This window comes from Hyalella azteca, unplaced genomic scaffold, assembly GCF_000764305.2.
Source record: "Hyalella azteca isolate HAZT.00-mixed unplaced genomic scaffold, Hazt_2.0.2 contig1497, whole genome shotgun sequence".
NCBI classification, from domain to species: domain Eukaryota; kingdom Metazoa; phylum Arthropoda; class Malacostraca; order Amphipoda; family Hyalellidae; genus Hyalella; species Hyalella azteca.
The window spans coordinates 50,028-69,847 of record NW_025931813.1 but is presented as its reverse complement, the minus strand read 5'-3'; the positions used below and the strand labels follow the sequence as shown (position 1 = coordinate 69,847).

Here is a 19,820-nt window from a genome sequence, read left to right as displayed (position 1 = left end):
AATAATTAATCGGATTGGCTGAATGCAAGATCAACGTTTTAACCGCTCACGAACGGAACTGTAATCAAGCCAGTCATTAGTTCAACTATAGTTTTTGAGCAATTAGGATCAGACGCAATGAAAATAACTATATTTAATACATTTTTCATGCAAGTAAGTGGTTAAAATTATTTTGAAAATTTTCAAAACTCGCATTAGTCTCTAGTAATTAGTAGAGCTCTTCTTGAAAAATTTCTTGCCGGGTTTGAGAAAGTAATCAGTCAAAGAAAGGTTTATTAAATGCAACAACATGCGAGGTCGCATTGAAATTATGATGAACGTCATCATAGTTCAGTCTGCCTTCCCGAATGTGGCGCAGGTGGAGACTCCTGCATGCACTGTAGGCGAGCTGAGTTTCGGTGCTCCCGTAGGTTCCCAGTCAAGCTTCAAGAGACCACAGTACCTAAAATTAGTGACAAATTTGAGCAGGAGACGCTAGTAAAATTCTATAATTAAGATCGAATGGTTATCGCTAAAATAAAGCTAACAATTATAAATCTAACTAATAAGCAACTGTCGTAATCATACCCAAGAAATCAGTCTCACGAGCTCCAAAATTGAATATACAGATTTTAATGAAAAAAAGATTCCGTAATCTAGATCAAAAATTAGTCACAACTCGAGAATACTTTTCTGGCTGACGGAATTTATAGCGTATGGAAATGCTAGGAAGACAATGCATCCTAGTCGCCAAGCCACCCACCATAGCCACGTCTGTAGTCCACACATTGCTCAGATGAATGGGCGAGACCAGCGGTCGAGATCTCCAGCAGCAGAGTGGAGGAGCGCGGGAGGGAAGGGTTTGTGGAGAGGCGTAGAAGTTGAGTCAAGTGGCGTACAAAGTAGACATACAAAGTAGAGTCAAATGCCGCCACGGCGTAAAAAATAGAGACAAGTGGCGTACAAAGTAGACATACAAAGTAGAGTCAAATGCCGCCACGGCGTACAAAATAGTCAAGNAACTGCTTGGACAAACCCTGACCAACCTGCAGCCCGGGGCTCTGGTCGTCTTGGTCATGATGGTGAGTGTGTTGGTCAGCTCGCAGTGACTCAACTGCTTGGACAAACCTGCAGCCCGGGGCTCTGGTCGTCTTGGTCATGATGGTTAGTGTTTTGGCACATTATAAAGGAATGATCAATTCGGTCACACGCTCAAACTTAGTCTGCCTGAGGCCTGCCTTCTTTAGTCATGATGGTGAAGCAAGTTATGTATTTTTCAGGTAGAATTTTCGTGCCTATTGATATTACTAACGGGAACTGGACAATCGTTTTGTAATTAATGTTTTGCTTTATTCAGTTTACTGCCTGGGACTTCCTGAGGAGCACAGAGCGCATGCTGCTGCAGCACCTGGGGATGAAGGGCGACACCGTGGGAGGAGCCCATAAGTTAGGTGAACTTGTTTTTCCAGCGCATAAATTAACTGCGCCATGCATATTGAATAAATTCCTTAGCGTACATGGTGCCGTAATGTCAAAATTAGTTACAGTTAGTAACACCGTCAGCCAGCTACTGACGGTTTTCCAAGATACACCCACCAATCACATACGAGAAATCAGCCTCTATGTGTACATAAGCGAGTTTTGATAGCACGGCCCATGGAATAAAGTTTCCCCACAGTAAAATCGTCGCTGGCTCGTTATACCTCTTAGCGCAGGGAATAGGCTCGTCTACATACCTCATACCATTTCAAGTATTCATCCAGACGCTGGCGTGGCGCAGGGTAGAGGCTCGTCTCCATACCTCATCGACAACGCACAACTGAGGCAACGAGCTGGAGCTGGGTACACAAAGAGCTCAAAAAAACCGTACGAAGCACTGGAGCTCACATCGGATGAGAGAGAAGGGAAGAAAAGGCTGCAAAATGGCGAAAATATATTTTTGGGATACACTGGATACGTTGACACTGACGACCCGTCTATACTCATCAGTGTTGTTCCCGAAAACTGGCCACCACAAAATGCTGAGGTGCTTTAATTTATAACAAATAGTTATTTGTAGCATACAATCAAAACTATTTGGGAGGAGAATCACTCCAGTAAATTAAATAAACTCGCGTACAAACTTGTTGCAAATATAACAAATCCACTCAGCTGAATAATATTGCACAGGGAAGTTTATGCTTTTCATCACCTGAAACTTTGCCGTTGGTACTAGGTCCCAGCAAGGTTTTCATAATGATTCTAGTGTTAAATTTCATAGTCTTGAGCAGGAGGAGTTTGCGGCGCGTGTCTATCTGGAAACGGCAGTGGTCTTCAAAGGTTCCAAGAACCAACAATCTAGCATTGATGTTTCAGTGCTCATACCAAAGGGCCAAGGTGAGTATCTATTGTGGTTAATTATCCAATATAGATTTTCACTTACAAGAATGATGAGTAACCCTTACATTAACATACTCATCGATGATTACCTACAGAACGTGATCTGCAGTGAATAACTTATACAGGAACAGAATGTGACTGGCACCGGGACCCCCGGCGACAGAAGCAGGCGCAATTTTGTCGCCGCCACGAAGGGTACGGGACTTTGTGCCGCTGTAAGGACCCTTTGGACCCCCAGCGATTGCGGCGGTCATCGGTGATTTTTGCCTTAAGATAAACGTGTCATGCTAAACTTTCCTCGTTACTTCACAAAATGACCATACCGCACTGAACTTCGTAATAAATTAAGAAATACTTTATCAATCGAATAATCGCCATTAGGTGTCAAGATGTCTAGAATATATCATGCAATTTAAAATAAAAACAATTAGCTGAATTACAGTTTGCAAATTGTGTCGCATTGATGCTAACGAGGACCTTGTCTTCAAAAGAACTTCATCCACATGTCGGAGAGCATCCCTATCGCGATGCTCACCGCCACCAAGTGTCACTTTTTTTACCGGTAAGTCCCGTACAAAAAGAAACAGTTCAGGAAATCCTTAATTTTTGATCTGACAGAATCGGAGCTTTTCCGACACCAATGGCAGCTCGTCCTCTGTATTCAATTGAAAAACTATTGACGTTAAACGCGATCTTCAAGATTGTATGAGCTTGATTGCGATAAATGAAAACAAATAATTATACTTTAGTCCTGATCACTTAACTAATGTATAGGCAGCTGATGAGTCTCCTACTGGCTACGGGTGCGGCTCAAACCGATATTTTGGTCCTTATCGACGGTCATCAGGAAGAGACTGCGCAGCTGGCCGCAATCTTTGGGTCAGAAGCTCAATAAAATTCATAAAAATTCAAAATTCATAAAATGAATATAAATAAATTAATAAATTTACATAAAATTAAATTTAATGTAAATAATTAATAAATAAATAAATTTTAAATTAATGAAATAATAATAAATCTATCGCCACTACTATTTCTTTCCAAATTAGTTTTCATTTGCCTGATACTTTCTCTGTACTTATGCGAGGATTAACAAAGCTATGATATGGTCAAATTCTTCTCTCACCAATTGCATTTAAATTCTCAGCTTGCCGGTAATCGAGCACCGCCACGAGGGAGACGCCGGCACCAGCACGCCCCTCAACGCGCACTTCAGATTTTCTTTGTTCACGGCCTTCTCGACCTTCCGCAACGCTTCTAAAGTCATCATCTTGGAGGACGATCTCATCGTCTCGCCTGACTTCATAAGGTTAGTTCATAATAGCATACATACATGTTATTGATAATGAAATGTTATAAATCATTTTGCCATCGCGGACAAATCTTGATTCCTTTGTACATGAAATTTCAAGGTGTGTGTGAACAAAAAGCGCCTATTGCATCTCTATTCGTTTATTTATTTCTTGTAGAAATATTATGCTTTAAAAATTTTGAACTCAAAAGACTGGCGAACTTTTTTCATTAAAACTGTCGTATGCGCGACCCTTGTTTCCGGACAAAGTGGCTACAATATCTTTATGGTAAACGTAATATTACTCTATTCTCTATCATGATACATTATTTCTTAGGTATATTAGAAATGACAACTTATTTTGAAATTTATAGAGACTAATATTGCACTGAACGATGTTTCGTTTATTTCCCATATATTGGGCGCAGCCGTTGGCCGCACAGTACACTAAAACTAGCCCTGGAGCTAACGCTCAGCCTAAACACACAGAGCTTAGGAGCTACGAAAACGTAGATCAAGCTCTATAGAAACACCGAAAGCCAAATGTATATCCGAATATTTAAGGGGACCGACTACCCTAAAATTTTCAATTTTGGCGCTTTCCGTTTTTTTGCTCATCTTAAAGCTTAGTTTTTGACGCATCCAACCGTACCAGAATCATCCCTCTACGTCGAAAAATGATTTCGTAACAGCCCCCCGAAGGGAGGGAGTTTTTAGAGCCCTTCAGTAAAGCCTATGGGATTAATTAGAAGGGTGGACACACTAAAAAGGAACGTCTGACGTAAAGCGGCCAATCATGGCATTATTCGGTGCTCATACTCATCTTAAAGCTTACTTTCAGACAATTCCATTGGTGGCAGAATCATCTTTCTACCTCCATTTTTACGTTTGCCACGCCCCATGGAACGGCATTAATTACGGGGCGTGACTTGATATACTGCCACGTGCAGCCAGGTCTTTCAGTGCCCATCATGACAGCGAGGTGAAAGGTGTGCAGCCACTCGCTCTATGCCTTCCTCACTTAGTTTTAATGCTTGGTTGCGGTATGTTGGCTACGTTACGACTCTTTTACGTCATTTTACGTGCCGCCCGGTTGTTTTTGGGGCGTCCTGAAAACCTCCGATTGGTCGCACGGCAAACCTATCTCCTCCTACAGTTTTCAAGCTACAGCAATGAGACATATACCATTCGATTCGTAAAGACCATACCTATAGAACTAATGATCATTTTTTTGAATTTCTGTCTGGTTCGTTTTTTATATGGGGGAGAAGGGGGGAGGGGGGGGGAAAAATGAGAAAAAATGAGAAAAATGGGATAAAACGCGCATGAAAAAAAACCAAGGGGAAAATGAGAAAAATGATCATCAAATCTATAGGTATGGTCCTTACGAACCGAATGATATGTGTCTCGATGTTGTAGGATGATATTTGTAGGAGGAGATAGATTTTCTAAAGTGCCCCTTTTTAGCCGTTTTCTATGAATTTCACGTTTTCTATCAATTTTTTCGAAAAATTCATTAAGCAAAATGTTATTTTTTTCACATTTTACGTATGTATGTGAAGTTTCATGATGATCGGATAATAACTGTAGAAGTTTTTCCGGAGGGTAGTTGGTCCCCTTAAAAGGTAAATCGCCGCAAACCACAGTCGCTGCTCAAGCCAGTCATGTCTTCTACGATGTGATAACCCAGCATGGCCCTACCTTCCCACTCACCTAACTCTGGCTCCACCTTCTTGCAGCCAATAACCCGCTCCACATCGTTACTTTCTCCTCTTCTCCAGCTTACAGCAGCCGATAAGGCTAGGTTAGGTCCGGTTAGATTTGTTTAGGTAGTGCCATGATTCATCCCTGAATCATGGAAGCCAGTCTTCACATCCCTGGAGGCTGGCTTGTGTACCTAGTGCCTGTGAACTCAGTACTCAGGCTCGGCCACGGATAGGAACTTGTACTGTAGTCTGAAGCTTGGACTAGCTGGCTTTTAACACACACACACACCCCTACAGAAACTTTGCACTTCGACGTGGCGTCAGCGTCCATCATGATACGTGGCTGCTGGACGCTGACGCCACACACTACATTACTTTCATATACAGATAATTCCACTAGACGGCGTGGCTGCTGGACGCCGACGCCACACACTACGTTATTTTACTTTCATTTGCAGCTACTTCCACCAGACGGCGTGGCTGCTGGCGCTGACGCCACAATCTACCTTATTTTACTTTCATTTGCAGCTACTTCCACCAGACGGCGTGGCTGCCGGCGCTGACGCCACAATCTACCTTATTTTACTTTTATTTGCAGCTACTTCCACCAGACGGCGTGGCTGCTGGACGCTGACGCCACACTCTACGTCGTGAACAGCTTCTCCCTCAACAGCTGCCCCACGGTGGCCGCTGACGCCACGCGGGTCAGGCGCTCACAAATGTTCCCCCAGTTCGGCTGGATGGTCACAAGGGAATACGCTCAAGAAATCCTTCGTTTTTGGGTCGACAACTCGGTGAGTGCGACAGCACCGAGTTTGGGCTTCATGCGGCCATAACTGCTTAAGATTTCTTGGGTAAAATAATTTGCCAGCCCCTAGGTTACAAGGAGATGATATTTGCGAGATTTCACAACAAAGATATGAAAAAATCCAAAATTATATGAAATACGCAGGTTATTGACATTATTAAATAAAGAATAACGAGCGAACCATGAGCAAGAAAAAAGGTTGATGAAAGGTTTGCAGGGGCAGTGAATGTCGGATAATGAGTGATGTTTTTTAAAACCTGCTGTAAACCTAACTTTTTATCCAAAGGAGTTAATTCTGGTGCTTGATGCACCAGAACAGAGTTGGGTTCTGCAGAGATGTATTCTGCACAAAGCAATTATAATGCAATAGTTTTCAGGCGGTGCTACAACGAACGCAAAACTTATAACAATAATCCGGCTTGGTGTGCACACCACGATCCATGCTTCGATGCAAAGAGATTTTGCTTTTGTCGAACGAAATAAAAGTTCTAGATAATTCCTTTCTCAATTTTGTAGCAAATATTCATCCTTCTCAGCACTTGATACTATTCAGAATCGGCCATTGAAAGTTGAAATGAGAGAGGCGTCCTAAACAGAATGAGAAATAAAATGAAAGATACAATTTAAGAAACACGGCGACAACTTCACCTACATTTTCAAACCAAGGTGACTTTTTTGGCTGTTGTTGCTGTTGATCGACTATAACTGGCCCCTGATCTCCCTAGACGTCGTGGGATACCCCGGCATTTTCGACAGGTCCGGTTTCTGGCGGACATTTATGATCGTATCCTACAGAAGGAGCATTTTGATACTTCCCGCACTGGCAACACACGCGTAAAATAAAATTTCAAAAGAAATTCCATCACAAAAAATTATCTCACAGGACACATCTTGGGACTGGGATTGGAGGCTACATATTGCGGCCCTTCGTCGGGGAAGGTATGCACTGGTCCCGGAAGTGTCCCGAAGTTTCCACTCTGGTTCGTCTGGAGCTCACATCAATGGATGGAGCCAAGCCCTCATATTCTCCAACATGATCTACAACCACGACCCAGATGTCAAGCTTAAAAATTTACACCTGTATGTTAGTCTCATTTTACTATTGCTACCTATCTAATAACAACGTGCCACAGGGAGGACATTCGACTTGAATAAGTCCGACAAAATATTTATTTGGAAAATCTTGGCTTGCCATATTTTTGGACACATTTAAAAGAAAAACCTGAATACTGAATCAATAACTAAAAAAAAGGCTGCCACAGATACTCCTGACTGCATGCTTCAAATAAAAATTTCGACTCAATTCAGCTACAAAATACATTCCTTGGTTGTATTATAGGCATGCATCGTTCGCAGACGCGCTCTGTTCAAGGACCCACAATGTTCAGATACATATATGTATACTTGTATAGCTCAGAGACGCATAGAGCTAAGAGATGCACGTATAAGAGACTGACATAGAAGAGACGCCTATAGCTAAGAGACCAATATAGTTCATAGGTCCACTTAGTTTAGAAGCCACAGTGAGATTGAAAAATTTTTTATGATTGAAGGAATTGTACAATAAAGTAACACAGATGTACCTTGTTCTTTAGGCTTCCAATTTGCCTGCAATATTTGAAATAAGCTTGCAGAACTATAATTTAACGCATATTTAATTGAACTACCATATAAGCCTATAAATGTGAATTTTTGCTTCTAAGCCGAAATTACCTTCTAATTTGTGATCGAAATATTCACACTTATTTCAGACTCCAAGCTAACGTCTACGCGGATTATTTTTTGAGTGAACTCAGGAGGGCGAAAGTCCTTTCAATGGTTAATGGCTTTAACCCCTGCCATATGGAAACTATTCCGGAGAACCTGGTGACTGAAACTAAAAAAGATCACTGTGAATGCCTCCACAGCTTCCAATCTTTCATTGACTTACATTATTCGAGATAATTAAATGGATCGATTCCAATCTCTTTTGTTCCAGCAGTTTATACCAGTAAACAGTAGCTAATTTCTTTATAGGAGACTCGTATATAAAAATTTTGAATAATAAAGTGGCATGCTCAGGCATGGTCGGGATTCAAATCCTTTAAATTAAATATACATTAAATTAAATCTATTGATTTTGGTATATCATTTGCACATGATTTTCATAATAGCATTCAAATGACTCAAATGAAAAATGATTTTGCTATGAATAATCATACTATTTAAATATATACCATCTGTGGCTCCTGCATTTGTACCTGTGAGAGATTACATTATGGCTTATACGGAACTTTCTTAGTTTCTTTGAAATATCTCTAATGCTTAATAATTCTGTTAATAATTTTCTTCCTAATCTTGGGTCAAACAAAGAAAAATCGTTTAATAAGGTGAGTCTCCAGTTTGCCACTTTGCTGTAACCTACCCACCAGACGGTTGAAATAACGTTGATTAAACGGGTTTTACCGAATTCAATTCGTAATCAAAGATTTTTCTACATCATTTGCTTGGAGGCAAATGTTTTGTTAAAATCGAGAATTGAAAAGCAAAATAAAGAATGTGACAGAAAATGTATAAAAATCATAAATTCCTGATAAATTAAATTACTTGTAGAACTCGATATCATAATCAATAATTCCTGGTAAATTAGCAATTTAATTACTTAATGAATCTTAGTGTATATTAAACTCTATATAATTTTCATTAATTCGTGGTAAATTAGCAACTGAAGTAATTAAATAATCTTAGTAAATGATAAACTCGACAGTGAATGTTTAACTTCCCCAGCGTCCCGGTCCCGTCATAATTCATCTGGAGGCCAACTCCTACAGCGACCTCAATTCGTCCCTCGTCCTCCTGGCTAAGGTTAGTGATTGAGACAATATTGTCGATAATACAATAATATTATTGGTTGGTAAGATGAAAAATGTAGACAATTGTGACTGATAATGTTAACTTGTCAAAAATAGTTCGACAAGTTATATCAAACTTATACAACTTGTAACAAATTATCTTCAATGATAATTATATAATCGATCAGCAAATTATGTTCAAATATTATTTATTCATATTCTATGTATGAAATAATGATTTAATTATCATTAGTTCTGATAAAAAGAGATTAAAAACGTATAAAGTTTGCAGTTTCAAAATTACTTTTCAAGAGGGAAATTCTACGGGGCAACGATGGAACTCAAACGAGTATTCCGGGCTAATTTCTCTGTAAGTAAAATAATAACTTTTTCGTCATATTATATGACTATTTTTATATAACTATAACTTGGGTAAAATTTACAGAAAAATTTTTCCCCAGTGCTTACACACTTACTCGGATCACGCTATTGACAACTACGAAGGTGTGGTGCAGTACACGATCACGGACATCACTCCACACACCACACTGTACGCCGTGGCCTGTCCCATCTCAACATACTGGTATGTGTAAAATACTGGTATATTTGATATATATTGGGTTGTGTGATATGCTGGTGTTTAATATATTGTTGTGGAGCCACTCAAACTGGTGGTAACATTTTTGTGGGCGAACATTTTCGGGACCATGAACGATTTTTACTTAATTATTCGCCATTTCACAGAAATGTTCACGCTTTTACTGTGTTGAAACTCACGTTTCAACAAATACCGTAAGTTCACATCATACATTGTGTTAATAGCGTAAAATTTTGTTCATACATTGCTAAAATTTGGTGCAATTTTCCACCCTGGTCAGTAGGATCATTAAGAACGCGATGATGACGTCACCTCGTCCAGGCGCCATGGAGCAAGTGTCACGGTATGACCGCGCCTGGAGACTTGCTAGGTGGTACAGCAACACCAGGGAGGTGCGCTACTCCAACCACAGTGCAACGTATTACGGCCTGGCGTAGATGTAGCCTCAAAGTGGTGCGCCAATCTGTAGGTGGTGCAGCAACACCAGGGAGGTGCGCTACTCCAACCATAGAGCACAGTATTATACGGCCTAGTGCCAAAGGATACTGGTTGAATAGAACCACAGGTGAACGCATTACGACCTAAAATAAATTAATTTAAAAAAATATTTAATATTGTTTTATTTTAATTTGCTTTGATTTAGTTACTTATTCCCGAAGGAGCACACGTTACAATGAAAAATAAAAAGAGACGTGAAATAAAATAGCAAGGCTTCCAGGTGATTGCCCATATAAGCTAAAAAAGCCGCGCAGGCAAAACAATAGGTTCAAAACTCAATTCCAATGATAACAAGACGACGATTAGAATAAATAAGTAACAAATTTCTAAAATAATCAAAACCATTAACAAAAGCCTTAAAAATGATAACCGTATGTCATAGTAGAACAATTAGCATATCAGAGGCTATCAACATTAGACTTAGTAAAACAGAGTACAACTGCAAACATCTAGCCAAAATGCCTAAAACTTGCATAATTATCGAAGTCAAATTAATACTAGTTAAGGATAAAATCAAGGTATTTTTTTAAACATTTTAGAGCAATCTTGTTTGAACTGATCTGGCAATTCGTTAAAACATTTGACACACTGAAAAACGGTACCACTCTTTTCTATTGCTAAACAAACCTGTGGTAAGTTAAATGGTTTTGAGAATGTTAGTTAGTTGTGAGAATGTTGGGGAACAAGAGGGGCGAAAGCAGATTTAAAAAGACGTTCATTATGGTAAAAAGCTCTATTCATTAACTTTAAAAGTTGAAATCTGAACATATCGTCAAGTTTTGAAATTTTCGACCACCTACATATATAATTCGTTACTGCATATCAAAGCATATCAACGGAATATTATTATCGTCCTACCTAACCCTAAGCATAGAACGCAATGATTTATTAAGGAATGTGATGACCCGTTTTTTTGTATTGAAAGGTACACCACCCCAGATTACTATGAAGTGCTTTATAGTTTTGAAAAAAAGGCGTAAAAAGCGTTTTTTATGAAGGGAAAGGTAATACATTTGATAAAGCACGCAAAATACCGTGGGCTTTACTCAGTCCCTGACATACGTGGTTAATGTGTTTGTTGAAGGAGATCTTGTTATCTAGGATTAAACCAAAATACCTGAATTCATCTACCCATTGTAAATTGTGTTATTGAAGGTGATGTTGTAGCTGCGCTATACGTCTGTCTTTTGTTTGTCCAGGTTCATGCTGGCGACGAGTAGGATGCGTTGCATTCGACCTGTCTCTTTTTAATGATCAGCGTTGAGGGCGACTGCAATCTCGTGTCGCGTGAATTTTGGAACATTATTTAGTAATTTTATCGATCCTATGGTTGTTAGATTACCGTAGCAGTGACCTTCCTTTTTTCTTTGAGTGGCGGGTAAGCCTTGAGAGCAAATGATGTCTATACGAAATGTCGATACTCTTTGCTTGGATTTGTATTAGATAGTTTGGCACAATTCCCACCGTGTTGAAATGCATAGGATAATTGCTGATGTACACCCCGTAATTTTCTTATTTTGTGGCAGAGCGTAGGTTGATAAGAACATTATGCTACTTCGTGTATTTAATGCTTATTCCAGGTGGACGTGGGCACCAGACTTACCTTCTCTCTTATGGTTACGAGAACTTCCAATGAGACACCTTGAATTTCCAATGCACTGGAGGAAGTGAAGAGCCCAAGCTTTATAAGAGTGAAAACCGATACTTCATGTAGTAAAGTGGTTCACGCTGGCCGGGAAATAAACACCTGGAGACCACTGCTTCTACTGCGAAGTTAGGGTACGGCCAGACTAAAAGCGTTGGCGCGTACGCAGGCGTACGCGCGCTCACGCTGCGATATTATATGTATGTATTTCTACCAGAGTGGCCACACTAAACGCTTACAGGCTGAAGCTGCCTCAAGCGTACACACGCGTTGCCGCGCGGTGGAAAATCGACATTACTCTAGACAAATATTTCGACGCGGAGTCGCGGACACGCGCGTTCAGTGTCCTTGAAGCAGCCATGAGAGAAGGATGTCGACGCATTGCTCTCGTCAGTTGAGGCGGTACCTGCAATCTGGGATGCCTCTCACCCTCAGCACAGTGATGGGACAAACATCAGCATCCATTGGTCTATGATAGCTGATGCACTCAATATTTCAGCTAATAACAGTAATAATACATTCTTTTATTCAACAAAGAGAATAGAAGTGAACGAACTTAGCACTCAGAGCACTTGGATATTCTTATTGTTTATTTAGAGCACATGATACTGCCAAGCAACTTTTCCTGCATCTGATACGAAATAATTTGTGAATTTTTCCCGGACATCTGTTGCAATTCTACAGCTGTTTCTAAGAACAGGAGCAATTATAGTTTCAGGTTGATCATTCGATGCATTCAATTCCATTGATAAGCCGTGTCTTTATCAAATTTCTAACAAGTAACAAGAATCACGTTGCGCAAAACCGTAATTGCTTTAATTATTTCTGCAGCATTATCCATGCTGGTCTCGATGGATTTCGTTAAAAATCTGAATTTTGAAATCATAATGCCAAAGGTGCATTCTACACAACGCCGAGCTCTTGATAGTCTGTAGTTATATATTTACTTGCTTTCATCTATGTATTGGCGGGGGCATGGTCTCATTAAGTTAGGAAGCAATGGGTAAGCTGCATCGCCTTGCAATACAAGTGGCGTTTCATCATGACTCATATATAACCTCATGCATCATATAAGGTATGCATCATATATAACCTCATCTGAACGGATTCCAAAAAAGACAAAATAAAGTATGTATGGGATTTTTAAATTTATCTTTCATTTCCCTATAACACTTTCATCAAGGAGAACGGCTGTTAGTCTCTCGTAGACACTCATTTCTACACACTGACTCGCAGTAAGCTGCGCGGTTCAGCGTCTAGTTTGGACACCATACGCGCGGCGAGGCGCCGCTCTGCTTGAAGCTTCAGCCAGCGTACGCGTGAACGCTTTTAGTCTGGCCGTAGCCTTAAGGCGTTCATCGCGCTTCTGGTAGTTTGTTCGTGCATTTTCGCATTGTTTCAATGGTGTATGACAAGTGGATTAGGGTTAGTGTTTCTTGCAGATTTTAACAAGGTCTCATTATTGTATGCTGTACTCTTACCTTGATATAATGCGCATTGGTTTTTGGAGTCTCCGAGTAAACCTTTGTACCCCTAGATTCGTGGAAGTTTTTATTATCGCTATCGCGTCAAAAATTGACGGATAGCCTAAATATGTTGGAAGCTCTCCCACAACAATGTCACGTAAAACGGAATCGGGTCTGGGAGTAAGAAGCATCAACTTAGTTTTGTCTGTGTATGCCACTAGCTTGTTTGCTAGATGACAGATTCAATGACAGCTCTGATATATCAATTGTCGCAGGCTTCGTCATACGAGTTTCTCGAGACATAGAACACGGCGTCATCGGCAAAAAGCTTACAGTTCACATTAAAAGATGGAGATATCATTAATAAAAATATCAAAGAATAAAGTCTCAAGTACAGAGCCCTGAGGTACACCTAGATTGATGGGCCTTAAGGAGGAATTGAACTCATTCAATGCGACGAACTGCTCTCTGTTCGTGAGGTAAGACTGACTAAGTATAAGGAAAATCCCCCTAACAGCATAGCGGTGGAGCTTGCCCAATATTACTTGGTGATTCATACAAAGGCCTTTTGTAGGTCCAGAAAAAAGCGATGTAGGGGATTTTCCTCCCTACGCTCGAGGATATTCCTCTTTCAGAAATAGTCTTTATTTGCTAAAATTCAGGGAAAGGGAGTTGAAACAAATGAACATAAATTGCGGTAGTTTTAATCGAAATTAAACAGTTGCTGGTACAGCATTCAGAGTTAATGCAGATTCCGCTTCAGAAGAGTAAATCCATTTTTGGAAAGCAGCGTTTACGAGCGAGGGCGACGCCAGAAGTTCACAAGGAAGTCATACTGTTCGAAATAGATCCTTGTTTACAATTAAGCTATGAATTTTTGGTCACTTTGTATTCTCAGCAATTTCAATATTAGTTCGAATTCAAGAGTGTAGCTCACCTTATTTAATTGAAAATAAGTGCACCACACCAGTGCTTCATACGATAATGGTAATACGAGTAAGATTAAAGGCAATTGAATAAATTTAGGTGCGTGCGGGGGCTCGCTCAAATTAAGTGTCACCATTGGTTTGAAGGGTGGATCGCTTTAGCCACTGGCCACTTTTCGTTCAATAGTTGGGAACACACGAAGTTCCAAATGAGAATTTAAGTAATTTTTAGTAGTTTTTAAGTAATTCAAGTTGCAAAGCTTTACATTTAAAGTTTTACTATGCGATTGAACTAGCCGGCCAAAGCGTTCCAAAAGAAGTGAAAAGCTTCGAGTAACTGCGACTCTGCCTTTCTTCTTCTTCTTCTTTTAGAGCTGAGGGAGCTCTGGAGACTCGTCCAAGGCAGCCCCCCGACAGAATAGTGCTCAGGATTTGCGCAACTGTGGGCAAAAAGACAGAGATGAGGCATTGCAGAGAGACTCTGCCTTTAATAGGCAGAACAAGATCTTGTTCTTCGTCGCAACTGACTCAGTAATCAGGTTGGAAAATATTTCCAACAGCGAAACACATTATCCTTTAGAATGATACGTCTTGAGAAGGTCTAGAACTAAATAAAATATGGCCATAGTTGTGTTGGTTCCCTTAAGGAAACCAATCTGATCATTAGAAATTATTGAAAACTTATTGAAAAATTTATGAGTCTAGAATGCAGGATTTTTTCAAAAATCTTATTAAGAAATGGCAAGGTTGATATTGGACGATAATTACAGACATTGTGCGGGTCACCGGATTTAAAAATAGGTATAACGCGAGCACGTTTCAGTGAATCGGGATACACACCACAGGACATACATAGGTCAAAAATACGAGCCAAAACTGGTGCTACCGGGTTCAGCTACAAGATACAACATTCTTGGCTGAACTTCATCGATCTGAAGTGGCTTGCCTTTGCACAACCGTAAGAATTTCTTAATTTCAAGTTCAGAAGTAGGGAAAAGGAAGCAAGATGCTTCACAGATAGGAATTTCATGCGACACATCATTGTTCACAGGACCTAAGTTTATAGTGATGTCATTTGCAACAGAGATAAAATAATTGTTATATTCAATCACTGCCTCGCTACCAGAAAGTAGCTTGTTATTTTGTATCAATTCAATTCTTTTGTTAGCAGCATTTTTTACAAGTAAGGTGTTGACAATTTTCCATAGAACTCTTGAGTCATTCGACGTCTGCATGATTTTGGCTGAGCAGAATAGTTTCCTAACTTGCTTGATTAGCGCATTTAGGACATTCCGGCAAATGGTGTACGGTGGGCGCAGAATTATACCAGAGCGGGAAAGCTTTAGAAGTTTATGCTTCTTCTTTATGACAGACCTAATTTCAGCAGACACCCAAGGAGGCCAATGTTTCCATACCGACACTAACTTTATGGCAAAGGATTCGTCATAAAATTTTTAGAGTTACGACATACAAAAATTCATTGCTAAGTTAGGTTCGTTAATATTTGATAGAAATGCCGATGGGAAAAGTCTCATATTCTCCTTGAACTCCAAAATATTAACAGCATTCATTACGCAAATTTATTTCAGAGGCGAAACAAACGGAAGCGCCATTTCAAAATAAAAGAACGTCACCAAGGGATCAGACAAGTCACATTCAATAACAGCTGATTCGGGATTGGATCCAAATGAAAAGTTACACCAAATATGGTCGAGTAACGAGTATTGGGTAATATGATTTTGGGAGAGATCCTGGTTGGTTTGGTTATGATCGGATAAAAATTACTACACAGGATGTCATGGATAAAATTGTTGGTTGAGCATAAGTTTAGAGGGTTGTATTGATTTATATTAAAGTTTCCACAAAAAAATGCCTTAATTTACTAGTTTCCCTGATTTTTGAGAGAACCTCGGTTGTAAATAGTTCATTGAAGATTCGTACGCTGTTAGAGGGCGGTCTATAAACGCAAAATATAGAAAGCTCATATACAGGCAGGCTGACACTAAAACTCAGGAGTTCATACTCATTTTTCACCCAAGTGAAATCGCTATTCACCCTCGCGCTGAACTTGTCGTCTACGTAGGCAGTTATACCTCCCCCATGACTGTTGCGAAAAATAGTATACATAGAGTAACCAGGAACATTTAACAATTGATCAGAGTTTTGACTCTGATCTGTTTGGAGCCATGTTTCCGTTACTAAAATGATAGCAAATTTAAAATTCACTGAGCTAAGAAAAACCATGAAATGATCAAAATATTTACAAATACACCTAATATTAAAACACACAAAAAAAAGATTTATGGGTAAAACAACTCGCTCGATTTAAAAAGCATCATATTGAAATCCTATTGACAGTTGTCCACCATCTGGAATGATGCATCGTTTCAGGGTATATTTCAGTCAATTTTTCTTATCAAACACCACTCGAGACGTCCTATTGAATCCTGAAAATATATTTTTGATCGGTACTCAAGATGCCTTTGTCAATTTGATGTTTGGATTCTGTATTGCTTCAAATTACATTATTTCTTTCTTATTATAGTCAGCCAATTGTCTGCTTTTTGTGCCGGTAAAATTATATGGTTATAAGGTTCTATTGCTTGGATAAAATGTATACAGAAAGCGTGTTTGCGTGCATTTAACACACACACCTGGGACCGGACGTTCACTACCTTAGCTTCAACGGATGGCCGCCCAAGGTTGCACGCTGGCCACGAACTTACTAAAAAGCTAGTTTTAAATTGATAATGAAAACCACTTTCTAGTTCACCACTGAAGTTTCAAACACGTTTATTCCACTTTCCACAAACACACTTAGCACTTTTAAATGGGCGCTCTACAGTTACGGTTACATGTTAGGAGCAGCACAAACACTGGCAAAGAATTAATCAGTTCAGTCAGGGAGAGGGCACACTAAGATTTAAGCCAGATCGGCAGTTACTAACTACCACTAGGAAGGTCAGAGCAGCAACTTCACCGACCGGCTAGCAGAACACAACTACTTAGAAGACAACTCAACCGCCCTCGTCACTTCTCTCCACAGCAGAGAAGGTCGGGAGTCAATGGGACGCAAGCGGCCTCACTGTAAATTCATTAACACTATTATGTACAATGTCACCTCGAAGAAATTGACATGAGCACAATAAAAACTTATAAAATATCGTGAACGATTTTCCATCGTTCACAAACCAATGCATTGGTCTTACGAATTTCCTATAGCTCCTCTCGATCAGTCATCAGTGCGCAGTGCGCTTGGATGAAAGCAGGTTGTGCGGTGTCAGCGGCATTTGCGGTGCCTGACTAAGGTATATTTGGATAAATGAGCGAGATGTTATCCAAATAGCAATGCACTTCTTGTTGTGATCATTAACCAAAATATCTTACAATAAGGGCAAATCAATGCATTATCCCCATTCAAAATTAAAAGAATTTTTAGAAGGTTACAAAGAATTTAGAAAATTTCGTGAGTTGGAATTGCGACTGTCATAAAAAGAAATAAATTTGTTTACAGAGAACTAGAAGTAATGGTTGACTTGTCAACCTCAACATAATTTTAAATCAAAAATGCATTAAGATATTGTTCGAGTGAATGATCATAAAACTCTTAGATATGAATATCAACATTTGCTTGTAAATTATAGCACAAAAGTCAATTGACATTTTTATCCCAAAAGCACCGTTTAGCACGATTACATATTATACCTATGTTAAGTTATTTGCTAAATTCTATCACAATTCACCGTGTTGCAAGTAAATCAATAGTTTTATATTGCTTCGGCACACTCAAAACTTGAACGTAACTCCACTTACGACACCTCCGAGCAGGCGTAGAGCTACGTACGGCTTCTTGCATGTAGCTTCCCGCGCAAATGTTGTGATAATACCACCGCTTGAGTTACGTCATCATATCAGCACTTACGCCACACGTAAGTTGATTTTGCGGACTTTTGAGAGTTTTGATAATACGGGCCCAGTATGAGCTGCTGTTGCGTTGTAGCCCTTGGCTGCAACTTTTGACGTATATATAAACTCCTTTAAGAGAAAGGAAATCTATTACACTTGATGCAATTCAAGTATCAATGTAACCCTATTATACAAGTCGCAAATTCAATAGATGTCTATAAGCCGATCCAAGCAATTTCAAACAAATCCCCGTATCGCCATAGATGAAACGTTTCGGGGTCCAGCTCCATCATCAGTTTCAGAATACTAGAATACAGATACAATCAGTTGATAGCACAATCAAAATTTAAAGGAAACAGAAATTGGAGCTTGAATATAAAGATAAAATACATAACAAAATGTCACTCACAAAACCAATCTATTCACAATTCAAAGTGGATGCGAATTGGAGGCTACGTTCAAGCTGTTTAAAAATTTATAGGGATTGAAAAAAAGTAAATTTGAAACATCAAAGTAGAAGCTAAAATCACCTTCAAAATTTGGTCAAATACTCTGCTCAGCCGGATGAGGGGAAGGCGCTGGTAAATGTCCAGTCCTACAACTCCTCTCCTTATGCTCTGAAAGTTCCAAATCATGATCTCGATTCATACCGACGTACACAGATGCGCATTGCACACAACTGTATTTTTAAACTAGAGACGACTGCACATTATAGAAATAATATCTTTTTACCTAGAGAAAGAACTGATTTTTAAATCATTTATCAACAAAATGAGAATTCTTATTTGAAAAGTATTTGATGAACAAAAATTTGTAATTATTTGGACATTGTTTCAGATGCAGTGCCAAAGCATGGAAAATAACAATGAACAAGGTGCCTGCATGTTATACAGCTCGGAACCACCTCAATATAGCGCAGGTTTGAACAATTCATGATTGGGAATTACCAAATACAGTAACACTTATCTAAACAAAACAGTGAGGTCTAAAATTGACCAGACATAACTTACATGTTGTTACAAAAAATTTCCGCACTTTTGTGAAACCAAACTTCTAAATGTTGGAAAAACATACCTCATAATGTGCAGCGACTGCACTGAGTTGAAAGTCGAAGCAACTTCTGGCCGAAAATGTGTGACGTTGGCAAAGCTAACCATAAGTTAAATCTTGTTATTAATTCTAGTAAATTATCCGTCGTTCGAGTAAATTTAAAATAGGTACACTTGAGTAAAACCTCGAAGCTGTAATAAACACGTTAGCAGTGGTTAATGTCACCAATTTATCAATATTTCTTAAATTGTCGCAAAGCATATTGAGTGGTTAGTAAAAAACTTTTTCAATCAAGGGTGGTAGTTCAAGAATCACAGAGGATACATTTTTCGAAAATTCGACAGGAAAACAAACGCCAAATTTTTTCCCAAGTTCTCAGATTATACAATTTTTTGCCCACGATTTCAGTGGATATACTTTCGTGAATAAATACCAAGACCTTCATTAAAATTCAAATATATATGTTATATATAACATATATATTATAACATGTTTGGAAGGTCTATATAATATATAGACCTTCCAAAAAAATATGAGTATTAAAAATACAAAAACATTTTGGTATGAAGGTGTCGATAGATGTTAACTAAGGAAAACAATCGAGATATAAAACGTTTAATTATTTGAGGCGTTTGGTAGAAAGCAAGGTTGTTTAATAAAATAATTCGTTGAAAACAGCGACCGCCAACTTACTTCATGTTAAAAAAATATATGCATATTATTTAGTATGTATTTAT

General features: G+C 39.1%; 1 protein-coding gene across 1 annotated transcript; it reads left to right on the top strand.

The window, feature by feature from the left end:
- Nucleotides 1-1,005: 1,005 nt before the first annotated feature.
- On the top strand, nucleotides 1,006-10,225 carry LOC108682793 (protein O-linked-mannose beta-1,2-N-acetylglucosaminyltransferase 1). Its single transcript, XM_018172032.2, has 14 exons — nucleotides 1,006-1,061; nucleotides 1,337-1,430; nucleotides 1,743-2,005; nucleotides 2,250-2,355; nucleotides 2,484-2,614; nucleotides 2,850-2,920; nucleotides 3,133-3,237; nucleotides 3,506-3,667; nucleotides 5,954-6,149; nucleotides 7,047-7,243; nucleotides 7,915-8,029; nucleotides 8,930-9,007; nucleotides 9,456-9,577; nucleotides 9,876-10,225. Exons 1-14 carry the CDS (start codon nucleotides 1,056-1,058, stop codon nucleotides 10,027-10,029), a joined length of 1,800 nt encoding a protein of 599 aa, XP_018027521.2. The 5' UTR covers nucleotides 1,006-1,055; the 3' UTR covers nucleotides 10,030-10,225.
- The last annotated feature ends 9,595 nt before the right edge of the window (nucleotides 10,226-19,820 follow it).